We start from the raw sequence: 16,769 nt of genomic DNA, 5'->3' as shown, positions 1-16,769 counted from the left end.
CCTCGGATTCACTTCTCCGCACGTCCTACCTTCCAGAAAGTGGTCGCTTTTCTGTTCAGAGAGTTGTTGCTATTCCTTTCTTCGATCTCCTGTTGAGTTTGTAGGTGTTCAGAATGGTTTGATCCCTATCCAGCTGAATTCCTGAGAGGAGACGAAATCCAGGTCTCCTACTCCTCCGCCATCTTGCTCCGCCCCCTGTAAGAAGCAATTTATTGGCATATTGCCTCTTTTCACTTTAGCTGGTTGTCTTTATTATTTCATGTTATTGGGTGTGGCTTTTAACTCTATATTATATAGTCCTAAACATCAAATGTGGTTAGATAGTTTCTTATTTATTTGGACATATGCATACAGCAAATTTCCTTCTTTTCAGACCTCCTCACATACAGACATGCATGCATATATACAAATGTACAAGATAGTCCTTAAGATGCCAGAGTAAATTGGTCTCATGGAATCTCTATCTCCCAAGGCAAAAAAAAAAAAAAAAGTATAGATAGTAAAACCACCAACAACAAATTATAGCAAAATAAATTTAGCATAGCAATTAAAGAAGGAAAGGGGACCTGACCAATGCTAAATATGAGATGCCAAAGGAGAGATGGTAGAGTTGGCAGGGTCAGCATGGTGAGATCATTAACTCAGCTTTCCTGATACACTGTTCCCAGTGCCAGTGGGTTTGAGGAAGTACTAGGCCCAAAGATAGTGCCTGGAGGAATACAGTAAACCTCCAGGGAGGTAGAGTCCACCCTAATGCTTTCAGAGAATTAAAGAAGGCCAGTGGAACTAGAGCACAGTGTGAACATGTGTTGGGCAAGGGAAGTTCAGGATAATGGCAAAGATGAACTTGGAGCAGTAGGTAGAGGCCAGTGCCTGGGCACCTTTAAGGTTTTGGAATAGTTTAGATGAGATGATGGAGGCTAGCTGGGATGCTGAATCTAGAGCTAGGGAGTGGACATAAAGTCTGCTTCAAAAGTAGGACTTTAAACACTCAGTGTATATCACACATCTGTGGCACAGGAACACACACTGTGACAAAATCATACTTAATGAAACACTTAGAGCTTTTTTTTTTTTTTGAGATTAAGAATAAGAAAGTTGCTCAGTATTGCTGCCTCTCTGCAACACTGTGGAGGAGTTACTAACCAACACAATAAGAAGATGAGAAAAGGAGCACAAGCCTTAGAAAGGGGAAGAATTGGTTTTAAATCAGAGGTGATACAAGTGTACACAAAAAATTCTACAAATAAAATATTACAATTAATAAAAGAGGTTGGCAGTTTGCTGGATATCGGCCAATGTTTTAAAAACCGATTATATTTCAACATACCAGCAGCAAATATTTAGAAAATAAAAAAATTTATATACTATTTTACCATAGTATCCAACAAAGGAAAAACATGAACAAATTTAACAAATGATGTCCAAGACCTCTGAGGAAAATTAGAAGACTTTATTGGAGACATTAAGAACATCTAAATGGAGAAATATACCATGCTCATTAGTTGGAATACTCAATACTATGAGGAAGTCAGCTCTCCTCAAGCTGATTTATAGATTCATTACAATCCCAATCAAAAACCCAGATGCCTGATGGGCTATTTCTAAAATATGTATATATGAAATGCAAAAGGCCAAGAATAGCCAAAATGGTCTTTATGATTTCAATCTACCCTGTTCAACTGCACTTTTTATCAATAGCACTTGGATTTCTAATGAGAAAGAAATCTTCCATGCTATTTATAAAAAATGTCTATATATGATATAAACATGATTTTTGTCATATGTTAAAGGGCTTCTAAATACAAAACATTTATTGAAAAACTACATTCTGTCCTCAATTAAAACCTAGCAAATCCTATGACACCAGAATTCACTGGACATGGAGAACAGGGATGGGTGGGAGGAATCAGGGAGGGAGTGAGGTAACGTGGATTCTAATGGAAATTTTAATATCTTTTTCCAATCTATTTCCCCTTCTCATCTCCGTGCACAGTATGTAATTGTTACTGTCTGTCTGAAAGCTGGTTTGGAGACACTATCTTGGAATAAAATGAGTATTCTTGAGGGTATTTCCTTAATCCAGTATAGTTGTTTGCATGTTGATTTACTTTTAAGGTTTAGAAAAGTAGTAAGCATTTTTTTCCTGGTCTTCATATTTTACCTTCTTTTGTTTTGCATATTCAAGTGATGATTTAAACTGGATGGTGGCATATTAGCAATCTAATGTCTTTAAAATATTCATTTCCCTGCCTTACATCTTAGAAATAGATTCAATTTATCATGACATTAGAGATTCCTACATTATCACTACATGAGATCCTTAATTCATTATTATTATCAAGGAACAGAATTATAATGGAAAATTTAGCAAATACAGAAAAAGAAAGAAATACAAATTACCCGTACCTTTCAGTATCAGTGACATGGACATTTTGGTTTTTGTTCTATTCTTTCAGTCTTTGTTTTACATGTGCTTGGTTTGGTTTTATTTTCTTTTCATAAAAATAGAATTTTAAGGTACCTAATATTTTGTAATTTGCTTTTTTCACTTAATACTAGATCTTTAACATTTTTCTATATCTTTAATATTTATATCTCACTTAATGACTATATAATATTTTATCACCTGGATGCTTATTTATTTTTAGAATAATTGTTTTAACTTCTGTTACTATAAATAATATATAATCAGTACTGTTATGAACACAGATATGCGTGTACTTACAGACATGAGTAATAATTTCCTTAGGGATACTATTAAAAGTAGAACTTCTGATAAGTAGAATGTTTTTATGAACTGATGAATAATTTAAGTGAATCTGTATGTAAGTACATATACACACATATACCCATAAATAAGTTGTTTTCCAAGTTGTACTCAAAAGTTTATGAGACAAAATGAATTTTTATCAGCCTGTCACCTTTGGAGAGCTTAGATTACGTAGCATATCATGTATTTCTTCTCCAATGTATAGAGTTCTCACTGTCCCTGTACCTAACGGAACATCAATACAATGTTGGGACTGAAGTGTTCTGAACAAAAATATTTTATTAGCAATACATAAGACACACCAATTGTGTGTATTATACTGCCTTAAGGTAACATAAATGATGATTTCCTATTCCTCCTTTTAATTATTGTTAAATTCTCTTCGGTAAAAGTGTTTCTTTGATCCATGATCACCTACACTATCTGCATATGGTGAATCTCCTTTACGAATAAGGTAGTATTTTAAAGCCAAAGCAGACTTAACAAAACTCTTCTGGCCTATGAGCTACCAGGCACCTGCCCTCCAGCTCACATGCTGGTTAGGAAGGAGCCTGGGAACTGGGGGCAGGAAACAAAAGGGACTGGTTTTCAATTTTGGTCATAGGCTACTCTACCCCATGGGGAAGGTCAAGGAGGGAGCCCCTGCTTCTTTACTGGGGAAGAGGATGCTGGTAGCCACTGTTTAGTTCAGAGAATGAGCCAGGGCAGAGAGAGATAACAAAATATATCTCAGAGCAGCAATGGTGACTTGCTGCTGCCCCCAAGGTGATGGTCCCGATGGAAACCCACCTGAAAATACTATTTAAGCCGGAAAAAATGCCTTGCATTGCAGCCCATGTGTTAATGCCAACAATAAGGGAATGGTTACATGAAAATACACTGAAGTGTTTGAAAATTTAAAGCTCACAGTCTTGAGCTGATTTTCTTCTCCATCATCTCCTGCATGATCACAAGAGAGCCCTCAGGAGGCCTATTTAATGAGGGTTCTATTTAATGAGAGAGAAATCCTTTGAGTAAGAGATTCTTTTTTTTTTTATGTTATGTTAATCACCATACATTACATCATTAGTTTTTGATGTAGTGTTCCATGATTAAGAGATTTCTGAAGAGTGTAAAAAACTGCCTTTGAAAATGACTCATAAAGAAGTAACAATAAATACTCTGAGAAAATAGCAGATTGGGTTTTTTTCCTCCATATTTTTGTTTTTCAGATAGGATTAAGTAATGGGCAGTACCTAATAGGATGAGAGCACTTGAGCCCTTAAGAAATCATCTCGTCTCTCAAATCACTGATTTATACACAGATGGTAACTCTGAGGTGCCCAGCACAGCCAGGTTTAGAACAGAGGTCTCCTATTCATTTTCCTTATGATTCCTCTGCTAACACAAATCACACAAGGCAACAGATCAGATCAACAGAAGGACCTACCTCCTTAGCATTTACCATTAAGAATTCGTCACTGTTCCCAGCCCCAGGCACAGACAGTGATCCTTCAGCCAACATCCTCAATCTGAATGACATACATACTTGATATGCACAGAAAACCTTCCAGTTTAAATCTAAGAGTCACAACTTCTGCCATTGTCCCAGAATTATTCATGCAGAACAGATATGATAGGGTCAAATTTTTAGCCCTCTGTTCAAACTTTTTTTTCCTGAAGAGATCTTTGTTTTAATAAGTAGGCAGAAGCAGAAGTCTCATTGAATAACTTATCCTTGTACCAGTTCTGATTGAGAGTTGACAGTTTCACTGAAGACACTGAATATCACTTGGCTTAGGTGACAAGGTACAGTTATTTTAGATACTTTAAACAATGGCTCCTTGAATCCACAGCAAAATAATCTGAGAAGGATGTTAGAAAGGAAGTCTCAAGTATCAAGAATTCAAAAGATTATAATTTTCTTCATCTGAGTACATATGGCCTAGACAAATGATTTTGTCAGTTGATAGTGTTATTTTTTTCTTTTAAATGGAAAAGGTTGAAGTGTTTCTGTAATATTTTTCTTTCTGCAGTTTAGTCATTTGGCCATTTGGGGAAGCATACTTATATGGCTGGTGTTTTTTGCAATTTACTCTTTCGTATGGCCCACAATTCCTATTGCTCCTGAAATGAGAGGACAGGTTAGTTTTATTAATTGTCAGTGGTGAGTATACTTTACATCCCTCTTGAAAACTTATGTTTGTTAATAGTAAAAGCTTATGTTATCTACTCTCAAAGTGATTTGGAAAGAGAAGAAAAAAATCAATGCAATTAGAAATAGTTGGTGATCCAGCTAAATTCTTGTGATGTTTTAAGTATTATTTTATCTAAAATCTCATTACCTCAAACTATATATGTTTACCATGGTTTCCAAACTTTTTATCTTTTGTGCATAACTGATAAAAGCTATAATCAATTCAGGATCATCCAAAATAGCTAATATTGTAATTATATTTTTTATGTAATGTGCTATGTGCTATTTGGTACTTGGAAAGGATGCATGACAAATAAGAAAACATTTTTTTTAAGATTTTATTTATTTGTTGCCAGAGAGATAGAGAGCACAAGTAGGCAGAGCGGCAGGCAGAGGGAGAGAGAGTAGCAGGCCCCCTGCTGAGCAGGGAGCCCGATGCAGGACTCAATCCCAGGACCCTGTGATAACCTGAGCCAAAGGCAGATGCTTAACTGACTGAGCCACCCAGGCACCTAAGAAAACATTTTTATTTGAAATTTTAAACCAGAATTGACATTCCTTGGAGCTCCAGAAGCTCCAGCTTCTAAATATTTTAAAGTTTCATGAAACTGTTATTTTGCTTATGTTAAACCTCAGGGGTGATATAGTTTTTAGAATTTTACAATTAGTTACATATTTCTAAATTCTACTTTGTCTATACTTATAATGGAGGATTAGGCCTATGATGCTTACAAAATGATTCACAGTATCACATGATTGTAGAACTAGAAATAGCCCTGGTCCAAGTCAGTCAGTTACTAAATAGAGAAACATAGGTCCAGAGTTGCCCAGTTCAATCCCTGTTTGTCTACCTATCTGTCATACTGTCTTTCTCCGTGGAAATAAGAGATGATCCTTGTACCGCTGGCCTGTGTCAGCCCAATTCTCAGGAAATAAGAATTTTAAGAGATTTCCTGTTTCAGCCACGACTAAGTGTCCAATATTGGAAAAGCCTGACAAAAACAACTCTAAAAACTAGAATATTTCTTCAAATAAGAAGTATTTGAAGACATTGGCTAGAAACCAACAGAGGTAATACTTGAGGACATGATTCTTGAATGAAGGGAAGCCTTTCCCTTCCTTATCTTGGCATCTTCCCTATGAGTATTTCTCAGCTTGCAGTAGAAGAAAAGGAGCCCAAAGTTAATGCAGTGATCTTACTAGGAGGAGGAGGTAGAATTCAGACTCCCAGGCTGCTTAAACGCCTGTACTTGAGGGATAAAACCCTCAAGAAGACGTAGCCACAGAGAAGTGAGAGGCATAGGCACAGAACCAGGGAAAGATTTTGATAGGGCCAAGGGTAGTTTGAAGCTTGGTTTTGCCCTTAACTATCATGGCCTTATTCCCAGGCTGTAGTACTCTCTTCTAATTTGAGGCATTTACTTCTAGGGCATGGCTTTTCTGGGATCTCAAGAAGACTCTGGATGTTTACCAAGGGCATTTCCACTTGGCAAGACTTAAACTACAATCTCTATCTCCCCAACATTGGTGGGCACCAAGTCTTGCTTGGTTTTTCAACCTGCTGTTTTCTGCTGAGTCTCTGAAAGTCTCGACATACACATGCACTGCTTAAAAGTCAGTCCAGGGGTGGCTGGGTGGTTCAGTTGGTTAAGCATCTGCCTTCAGCTCAGGTTATGATCCCAGGGTCCTGGGATCGAGCCCCATGTTGGGCTCCCTGCTCAGCAGGGAGCCTGCTTCTCCCTCTTCCTCTGCCTGTTGCTCCCCCTGCTTCTGTGCTCTCTCTCTCTTTCAAACAAATAAAATCCTTTAAAAAATTTAAAAGTCAGTCCAGGAATTAAGGGCAATTGACATACTTCATTTATGTGTCAAAGAGGAAATTGGACATTATGAACTAAATAAAAATGAAAACATGATGTATCAAAATTTATAAGAGGCAGTTGATGTAGTACTTAGAGGGAAATTTTTAGCACTGTAGCTATAAAAAAGAATGTTTTCAAATAAACAGCTCTAGCTTCCACATTAAGAAGCTAGAAAAAAGACAAATGAAACCCAGCTGAGAAGAAGAAAGTAAATAATAAAGATAAAATGACCAAATTATACAATGGGCAAAATATTCAAATAGATACTTCACCAAAGAATGTATGTGAATAACAAAGCCAATGAAAAGATGCTCAACATCATAAGTTATGAGGTAAATACAAATTAAAACCAAAATGAGATAGCAACACACAACTATTAGCATGCCTAAAATTATAAAAATGTCAACACCAAGTGTTGCTGACGATGTGGAGCAATTGCAACTCTCATATGCTGCTCATAAGAATGTAAAATGGTACAACTGCTTTGGAAAGCAGTTTGGCAGTTTCATAAAGGTGTAATGTACATATACATAAGACCCTGTCATTCCACTCCCTGTGAAAGCCTATGTGCACACAAAGACTTGAGCATGAATATTCATAGCAACTTTGTTTGCAATGGCCAAAACTAGAAACAACCCAAAAGTGCACTGACAGGTGAACGAAAAGACAAATCACCATACAATAGACTATTATTCAGCAATAAAAAGGAAACAAAAAACAATTGACCCATACAACAACATGGATGGCTCTCAAAATAATTATGTTAAGAGAAATAAACCAGGCCAAAGAGTTTGCAAACTGTATGGATCTGTTTATAAAAATTCCCAACAAAGGGGCACCTGGGTGGCTCAGTTGGTTAAGCGACTGCCTTTGGTTCAGGTCATGATCCTGGAGTCCTGGGATCGAGTCCCGCATCGGGCTCCCTGCTCGGCAGGGAGCCTGCTTCTCCCTCTGACCCTCCCCCCTCTCATGCTCTCTCTATCTTTCAAATAAATAAATAAATAATCTTTAAAAAAAAATTCCCAACAAATTTATAGTGGCAAAAAGCAGATCAATGGTTAACTGGAGACAGGGTGGTGGGTGGGATGTGGCAGGGAAGGGCAGGAAGGAATGTTCACATTGCAGGATAAGGAGACTCCTAGGGTGCTAGATATATTCTTGATTGTGGTAATGATCTTATTAGCATAATGTATGTCAAACATGTCAAATTGTTCACTTTAAATATGTTCAGTATATTGTAAGCCAATTATGTCTTGATAAGCTTCTTTAAATAATATTTAAATGAGCCCTAATTCATAAATGTGGTGAAATAAGTACTATAGTAAAGGAATGGTGATAAGCTCATTTTGTTCCCATTTTAGGAGAGAATATTTATATTGTCATAAGTTCTGCATTAAAATGGAGAATTTTAGTGAAAAACAGAGCTTTTTCCCTAAGATCAGGAACAAGACAAGCATATCCACTCTCACTACTTCTATTCAACATAGTACTGGAAGCCCTGGCCACAGCAATCAGACAAGAAAAAGAAATAAAAGACACACAAATTGGTAAGGAAGAAGTAAATCTGTCACTATTTGCAAATGACATGATACTATATATAGAAAACCCTGAGGCCTCCACCAAAAAAACTACTGGAACAGATAAATGAATTCAGTAAGGTCACAGGATACAAAATTAATATACAGAAATCAGTTGCATTTCTATACGCTAAAAATGAAGTAGCAGAAAGAGAAATTAAGAAAACAATCCATTTACAATTGCACCAAAAATAATATAATACCTAGGAATAAACTTAACCAAGGAGTGACAGGTCTGTACTCTGAAAACTATATAACATTGATGAAAGAAATTGAGGATGACAAACAAATGGGAAGATATTCCATGCTCATGGATTGGGAGAACAAATACTGTTAAAATGTATTACCCAAATCAGCACATTTAATGCAATCCCAACAAATACCAACAGTATTTTTCACAGAACTAGAACAAATAATCCTAAAATTTGTATGGAACCAGAAAATACTCTGAATAGCCAAAGCAATATTGAAAAAGAAGAACAGGGCTACCTGGGTGGCTCAGTTCGTTAAGCGTCTGACTCTTGATTTCTGCTCAGGTCATGATCTCACAGTTGTGAAATTGAACCCCATGTCGGGCTCCACGCTTGGTTGTGGAACCTGCTTAAGATTCTCTCATTCCATCTCCCTCCCCCACCCCCCCCAGCTCTCTCTCCCTCTCTCTCTCTCTCAAGAAAAAGAAGAACAAACCCAGAAGTATCACAATCCCAGTTTTCAAGATACTGCAAATCTATAGTAATCAAAGCAGCATGGTACTGGCACAAAAATAGACCCATATATCAATGGAGCAGAATAGAGAACCCAGAAATAAACTCATGATTACATGGTCAATTAATCTTCAACAAAGGAGGCAAGAATATGCAATGGGAAAAAAGACACTCACTTCAACAAATGTTGTTGGGAAAATTGGATGGCTACATGCAAAAGAATGAAATTGGACCACTTTTTACACCACACACAAAAATAAACTAAAATTGACTTATTTATTTATTTTTAAAGGTTATTTTTTCCTTTGAATGGGCCACACTTTCCTATTTCTTTGTATGTCTTATGAATTTTTTGTTGAACACTGGAAATTTAAATCTAATAATGTGGTAACTCTGGAAATAAAATTTTCCCTTCTCCCCAAGTTTTGCTGGTTTTTGTTATTTTTATTTGTTTATTGTAGGCTGCCTCTGTGCTGAGGATCAACTTGAGGCATACATTTACTGTCCTCTTAGGTCTCTTCTAGACTTCTCCCTGAGCACAAGTGGTCACTTTTTAGTTTTACTTGTATATGTAGCTATTTTTGAATGCCCTAGTTTTAAATATGTCTGTCTCCTAAAAGGGGAAAAATGAAAAAAAATGGAGTGGAAAAAGAGTTCTGGTGTTTTAAGGCCCTCTGAAGTCACTTCAGCCAGAGGGGAGGGGCTTGGAACAATGCAGGGATGTACAACAACACTTGCTGTCTGCCCCTTTGCACCTCTGTGATCAGAAGCAGCAGTCAGTGATCAAAGACCTCCAATATTTGGATAACAGGTTTCTTTCCCCCAGCCAGCATCCCCTAACCTGTATGCAAGATGCTCCAGAAATATGTGACTGGGAGTGTATGATGGGTAGCTGCTACTACTGGGTAGTGCTAAGAGCTGAAATTGACCAAAGCTAAACACAATTTACCATGCAAGTCACCCCCTGGAATATGCAAGCCTTCAACAGATTTCAGAGTTCAAGAACAGACACATTCTATAAGTGCAGTTTTGTTGTCTAGGGGGAAGACAGATCCCCATTGCTGCTTATTCTGCCATCATCCTAGAATACTGTTACATTTATTTCTGCTCTGATCTTTATTATTTCCTTCCTTTTGGCTGTGGGCTTAGTTGTTCTTGTTTTTCTAGTTCATTAAGTTGTTAAGTTAGATTGTTTAAGATCTTTTTTTTCTTGATATAAACATTTATTGCTATAAACTTCCTTCTTAAAATTGCTTTTATCATACCCCAGTTTTTGGTACGTTGTGTTCTCATTTTTGTTTGTCTAAAGATACTTTCCAATTTCCTTTTCTGTTTCTCAACTATTTTTGTTGAGCTTTGTTTTTTAATTAAGGTATAATTAATCTACAGTGTTATATTAATTTCAAGTGTATAACATAGTGATTCAACAACTCTATATGTTATGCTATGCTCACTTCCAAGTGTAACTACCATCCATCACCATACAATGCTATTATGGTACCCTTGACTATATTCACTGTGCTATACCTTTAATACCATGACTTATTCATTCCATTAGTGGAATTACTGGATCATATAGTGTTTATTTTTAATTTTTGAAGGACCTCCATAGTGTTTTCCACAGTGGCTTGCACCAATTTACATTCCTGACAGTGCATGAGGACTCCTTTTCTCCACATCCTCACCAACATTTGTTATTTTTTGTTTTAATTCTAGCCATTCTGACGGGTATGAGGTGTGGTTTTGACTTGCATTTCTCTGATGATTAGGGATGTTGGGCATCCTTTCATGTGTCTATTGACTATCTGCAAATCTTCCTTAGAAAAATATCTATTTGGGTCCTCTGCCAATTTTTAGTTGAAATATTTCTTTCTTTCTTTCTTTCTTTTTTTTTGGTGTTGACTTCTGTAAGTTCTTTATATATTTTGGATTTTAATTTCTGATTGGATATATGATTTGCAAATATCTCCCATTCAGTAGGTTGTCTTTTTGCTTTGTGGCCCAAGATGTGATCTATCCTGTATAGTGTTCCATGTGCACTGGAGAGGAATGTGTATTCTTGTGCTGTTGGATCAAATGTTCTGTATGTGTCTATAAGGTCCATTTTGTCTATTGTGTTATACAGGTAAGCTGTTTCCTTATTGATTTTTCCATCCAAATGATCTATCCATTGTTGAAAGTGAAGTATTGAATTCCTACTATTATTATATTGCTCTGACTTTCCCCCTTCAGTTTTGTTAGTACCTGGTTTAAATATTTAGGTGCACCAATGTTGGGTGCAAATAAATTTACATTTCTTATATCCTCTTAATGAATTGACCCTCATACTATACAGTGACCTTCTTTGTCTCTTATGACCAATTTGGCCTGAATGTCATTTTATCTAATATAAGTATAGCCACTCCTGCTCTTTTGGTTACCATTTACTTGTAATATATTTTTCAATACCTTTACTTTGTGCCTATGTGTCCTTAAAGCTGAAGTGAGTCTCTTAGCAGCAGCATACTGTTAGATCTATTTTTGTTTTTAGATTTTATTTATTTTAGAGAGAGAGAGAGAGCATGCATAAGCTGGGGGGGGGCGGAGGGGCAGAGGGAGAAACAGATTCCCTACTGAGCAGGGAGCCCAATGCAGGGCTTGATCCCAGGACCCTGGATCATGACTTCAGCTGGAGGCAGATGCTTAGCTGACTGAGCCACCCAGGCACACCTGGATCTTATTTTTTTTATCCATTCAGTCACTCTGTGTCTTTTGATTGGAGAATTTAATCCATTTACATTTGAAGTAATTACAGATAGGTAAGGACTTACTATTGCCATTTTAACAAAATTTATCATTCTCACAGTTCCTAAAGATAAAGCACAGAATGCCACATAGGACCACGAGGAAAAGATACCAGGGTGGTCAGAAGGCAGAACACAGGAGTTGGGGAGCACTTAGGCCTTGCCTTTTTTGGGGTTTCCATAAGAAAACAAGGCAGAGCAGGGTAAACAACCCAGGAATGGCTAGTTTGAGTGATAGTTTGATTTTTGCAGGCTTTGGGCTAGAGGTGGTTTCTAGTTGCCTGGTCCCTGGTTCTGGGATGATTACAGCAGAGGAATATTGCCTCCTGGGGTGTATGGGTCAGTTAGAGGAGATAGGGCTGTGGATTTAGCCCTTGAGTTTGCAGATCAAAAGCATCCTCCCAGTTGAGATCTTACTATCTCTAAGAACAGACTAGCCCTGGGATGGGCAGTCTCCAGATAGAAAGGTTTTTTAAGATGTTGAAATATTAGAATATACAGAAAATTAAAAATATATAAACAATACAGAGCCTTACCCGGTCTCAAGTCAGTACAGCCCTTATTGATTTAAAGTGATTTGTCAGTTACCAATTTGTCAGGCAGAGAGAAGAGTGAATTTTTTCAGGGGACTATAATGGCATAATTGCCTTACACACAATGTCTGGAAGTTAAACAAAGTTGTATTGCTAGGTAATATTGCTAGGTAATACTCTTGCATTCCTGAGATACGACTTATTTGATCAAAATATTTTTTTAGTTGGTTGTTTATAGAATATACTATTAAATTAAGCTAGCTAATACTATAGTTAGGCTTTATTTACTCACATTGATTTAGTAGTTCTAGACTCTTATGACTGCATCCATACATTCATCTCCAGGTTTTTGTGGAGGAGAAGGGAAACTGAAAGTTGCACTTTCTACCCAATACTGACAAACTAAAAGATTCCTATTTAAATATTCTTTATTTCTGTTTATTTGCAGGTCAATATGGTCCTGGCTTGTCCACACTTCTGGCTGGGTTTTTTCATAGTCCCCACTGTGTGCCTGATTCTAAATTTAATATGGAAATCGTAAGTTGAAAAATGAAGTAGTAACCAAAAGATACGTTGTCATAGTTAATTGTCCTTTTCCAATTATATGGTTTTCAAGTTAAATTTAAAAATTTGCCATTTTATGAATATTAAAAGTCATGGAACTTTTAGAGGAAGTAAATGCCCTGTGCCTTTGCCACTGATTTACCAGCAATCAATTTAGGGAAAAAAAAAAAAGATGGAATCAAAATTCACAAGAGGTAGAATTTGTAGTGGTATTACCTAGTTTGTGATTTTTTTTCTGAACGGTCATCCATTTACTCTTTAGAAGTGGGACTTATATAACTTCTATCCACTTTAGAGGAACCAAAACCTGATATCAGAGGGTCACAGATTAAAAGCTAATAAGGAATAGGGAGATATTCAAATTAGAAAGACATTCTTCACTTTTTAAAAACATTTGGAATAAGAATCTGTCAAATATAGTTCTCCCAGAATATGTAACTATTAGATTACAGAATCCTCCCACTTTTTTTTTTTTTTATCCAACAGGGAAAAAAGCTTTAAACTAAGGTGCTAGAAATCCCTGAAATCCCTGATGTGGGACAAAAAATCCATGAAATTTACAAGATTTTAAATCAGAAATAACTTACATACGATCATTGTACATAATCTGCAACATAAACAGAGATCTGAAACATTACAAATTTCAAACTAAGAAACAGAGAAAGGAATATTCTAGAAGGGATAATATTAATTTTGCTTTTTAATGTCCAATTCTTCCCTAATCCTTCTATGTATCAGGGCAAACACAATTATTTGAGAAAATGTGCCCTTAGATCCAAAGAGATGTACAAATGAGTATTTGGAACATAATTTGTTTAGAAATTGGGTACCACCTACATGCATTTAAATGGATTCCTCTGGAAGTGAGGGCTGAGATGCATCTGCCACTACTGTTTTCCAGGAAACTTTGCCTAGTAAATTCCATAGTATGTAAGGATACCAAATTTTTGCTTGATAATGTGTAACTGTGAGATGGCTAAAATTTAATACTAATATCCCTGAAAAATTTTTGGAAAGTGATCCATGGTATTGAAAGAAGGTCTTAACTTGGATCTTTTAAAACCTATGATCTCACTCATATGTGGAACATAAGGAATAGCACAGAAGACCATAGGGGAAGGGAGGGGAAACTGAAGGGGGAAATCAGAGAGGGAAACAAACTATGAGAGACTCTGGACTCTAGGGAAACAAACTAAGGATTTTAGAGGGGAAAGGGGGTGAAGGGATGGGATAGCCTGGTTATGAGTATTAAGGAGGGCACTTGTGGTTATGAGCACTGGGTGTTATAAGCAACTAATGAATCATTGAGCACTACATCAAAAACTAATGATGTTATTATAGCCACCACTAACTGAAGATAATAAAAATAAATAAATAAAAATAAAATCTGTGGGGGAGGAGCAAGATGGTAGAGGAGTAGGAGACCTAAATTTTGTCTGGTCCCAGGAATTCAGCTAGATAGGGATCAAACCATTCTGAACACCTACGAACTCAATAGGAGATTGAAGAAAAGAATAGCAACAACTCTCTGAACAGAAAAGCGACCACTTTCTGGAAGGTAGGACGTGCAGAGAAGTGAATCTGAGGCGATATTTGGGAAGACAGCGGGGGTGGGGGCCTCCGTCAGCCGCTACCAGCAAGTGATAGAGCAGCGGAGCACAAAATCAGAACTTTTAGAAGTCGGTTCTGCTGAGGGACATTGCTCCAGTGGCTAAGCGGGGGGTGGAACCCTCCCCGGGACAGTGTAGTCTCAGGACCCTTGGGGTCACAGAAAGACCGGGGGTGCCTGAGTGCAGCAGAGCTCCCAGATACCGGAGCGGGAAAGCCAGCTGCAGAGATGGAGCCAAGGCACAGGCTCTCAGCTTGGGGTTGCCATAAACCATGATCTGCAGCAGTCGGGCCACTGCTCCTCCAGCAGGGACCCAACAAGTGGCAGATCTGGGGACACTCCCCTTCCTCCCCCAGGAGGAGCGGCGTGGGAGTGCACTGCATGGATCTGCTGGGTTTGGAGACTCCACACGGGGTCATGCACCAGAGACAGAAACGCTCGGTCACAGGCCGGGTGAGCATGGAGTGCGGCCAGAGACTGGGGAGACGGGAGTGACTGACTGCTTTTCTCTGGGGGTTCACTGAGGAGCGGGGCCCTGAGTTCTCAGCTCCTCCAGCTCCTCTGGGGCGGAGATTGGGAGGCCGCCATTTTCACTCTTGGCCTCCAAAGCTGTACGGAAAGCTTGCAGGGAACAAAAGCTCCCGAGAGCAAACTCGAGCAGATTACTTAGCCCAGACCGGCAAGGGTGGGGCAATTCCACCTCCGGCAAAGACATTTGGAAACCACGGCAACAGGCTCCTCCCCCAGAAGATCAGCAAGAACAGCCAGCCAAGACCAAGTTTACCGATCAATGAGAACGGCAGAACTCCAGCGCTAGGGGAATACTGCATATAGAATTTATGGCTTTTTTCTCATGATTCTTTAGTCTTTCAAAGTTAATTTTTAAATTTTTTTTTAATTTTTCTTTTTCCCCTTTTCTACCAACATCTTATCAATCCCTTTTTAAAAAATCTTTTTTATTTTTCATTTTTAGGGACATATTCTAGCCCTTCATCATAGTTAACCTTATTTTTGGTATATATATAAGTTGTTCTCTCTTTAAAATTTTGGGATATGGGAACAGGAGGGGTAAAGATAGCAGAGGAGTAGGGGACCCTATTTAAACTGGTCCCCGGAATTGAGCTGGATATCTACCAGACCACTCTGAGCACCCATGAAACCAGCCTGAGATGTAAGATCTAGATCTCTACAAACAGAATATTGCAGGCAGTTGGTTTCGAGGTACGAAGCAGGGAGCCATGATTCTGCAGGCAGATATCGGAGGATAAACAGCAGTGGGAGGGTGCCTGGCCATGGGGATCCTACACCTCTGGTGAGTGACAGCCTCATGCACTGGGGACCAGGAACAGACTCACAGACTGGTAGCAGCGGGGAAAGGACTTTAGGGCAGCCCCCAGGGTGGAAACCTGGAGCGGCGGGGTCGCACCTGCGAACTGCAACCCCTGGGGCGAAATCCCGGAGCAGTGGGGTCGTGCATGCGCAAACTGAGAGTGGCTGGCGGTTTTAGAAGCACAAAGGGCAGAGATGGCCCAACCTGGAGGCAGGACTAGGGGCGCTGTGGAGGGGCGCACAACCCAGGACGCTGCAGTTTATAGCAGCACGGACAGAAACAGAGATGGTGTGGCCTGGAGAGCTCACTGAAGAACAGACTGTGATCTCTCTGCTCTGAGGCAGAGGGCTGGAAACCATCTCTTCTGCTCTGACTCGCGGAAGAGACGCAGAAAGCCGCCAGAGAACAAAACCCCAAAAACTGATTCCTGCTGAGCCCATCCCCCACCAGAGGGGGGCAGGGCAACTCCGCCCAAAGGGGTTGCCTGAGTAACAGTGCGGCAGGCCCCTCCCACAGGAAAGAGGCTGGGAAAACAAGAGGCCAGCAACCCTAAGGTCCCAAGAAAACAGGTGCATCTTGCTTGGGTTCTGGTCAATAATTTGGACTCTATACATTCCCTCAAACACCCATCAACAGAATGACTAGGAGAAGGAGCCCCCAAAATAGAAAAGACTCAGAGATTATGACTTATGCTGCAGATTTACAAATGGATGCAGATATAACCAAGATGTCGGAGATGGAATTCAGGCTAGCAATTGTGAAGACAATGGCTAGAATGGAGAAATCAATCAATGGCAACATAGAGTCTCTAAGGGCAGAAATAAAAGGTGAATTGGCAGAACTTAAAAATGCTATCAATGA

General features: G+C 38.7%; 1 protein-coding gene across 1 annotated transcript in view; it reads left to right on the top strand.

Moving 5' to 3' along the window:
* Positions 1–16,769, top strand: part of LOC102749696 (phospholipid-transporting ATPase IB-like) — a 125,390-nt gene that overhangs the window by 99,675 nt on the left and 8,946 nt on the right. The window contains exons 21-23 of the mRNA XM_081815495.1: positions 1,997–2,051; positions 4,787–4,896; positions 12,854–12,942. Coding sequence (XP_081671621.1) covers positions 1,997–2,051; positions 4,787–4,896; positions 12,854–12,942 — 254 coding nt within the window. The remainder of the gene's footprint in view (positions 1–1,996; positions 2,052–4,786; positions 4,897–12,853; positions 12,943–16,769) is intronic.

The sequence above is a fragment of the Leptonychotes weddellii genome, chromosome 3 (genome assembly GCF_054177405.1).
Source record: "Leptonychotes weddellii isolate Sample4059 chromosome 3, ASM5417740v2, whole genome shotgun sequence".
Taxonomy (NCBI): Eukaryota; Metazoa; Chordata; class Mammalia; order Carnivora; family Phocidae; genus Leptonychotes; species Leptonychotes weddellii.
Note: the sequence above shows the minus strand (reverse complement) of the source record. Positions and strands in the feature narration are given on the sequence as shown.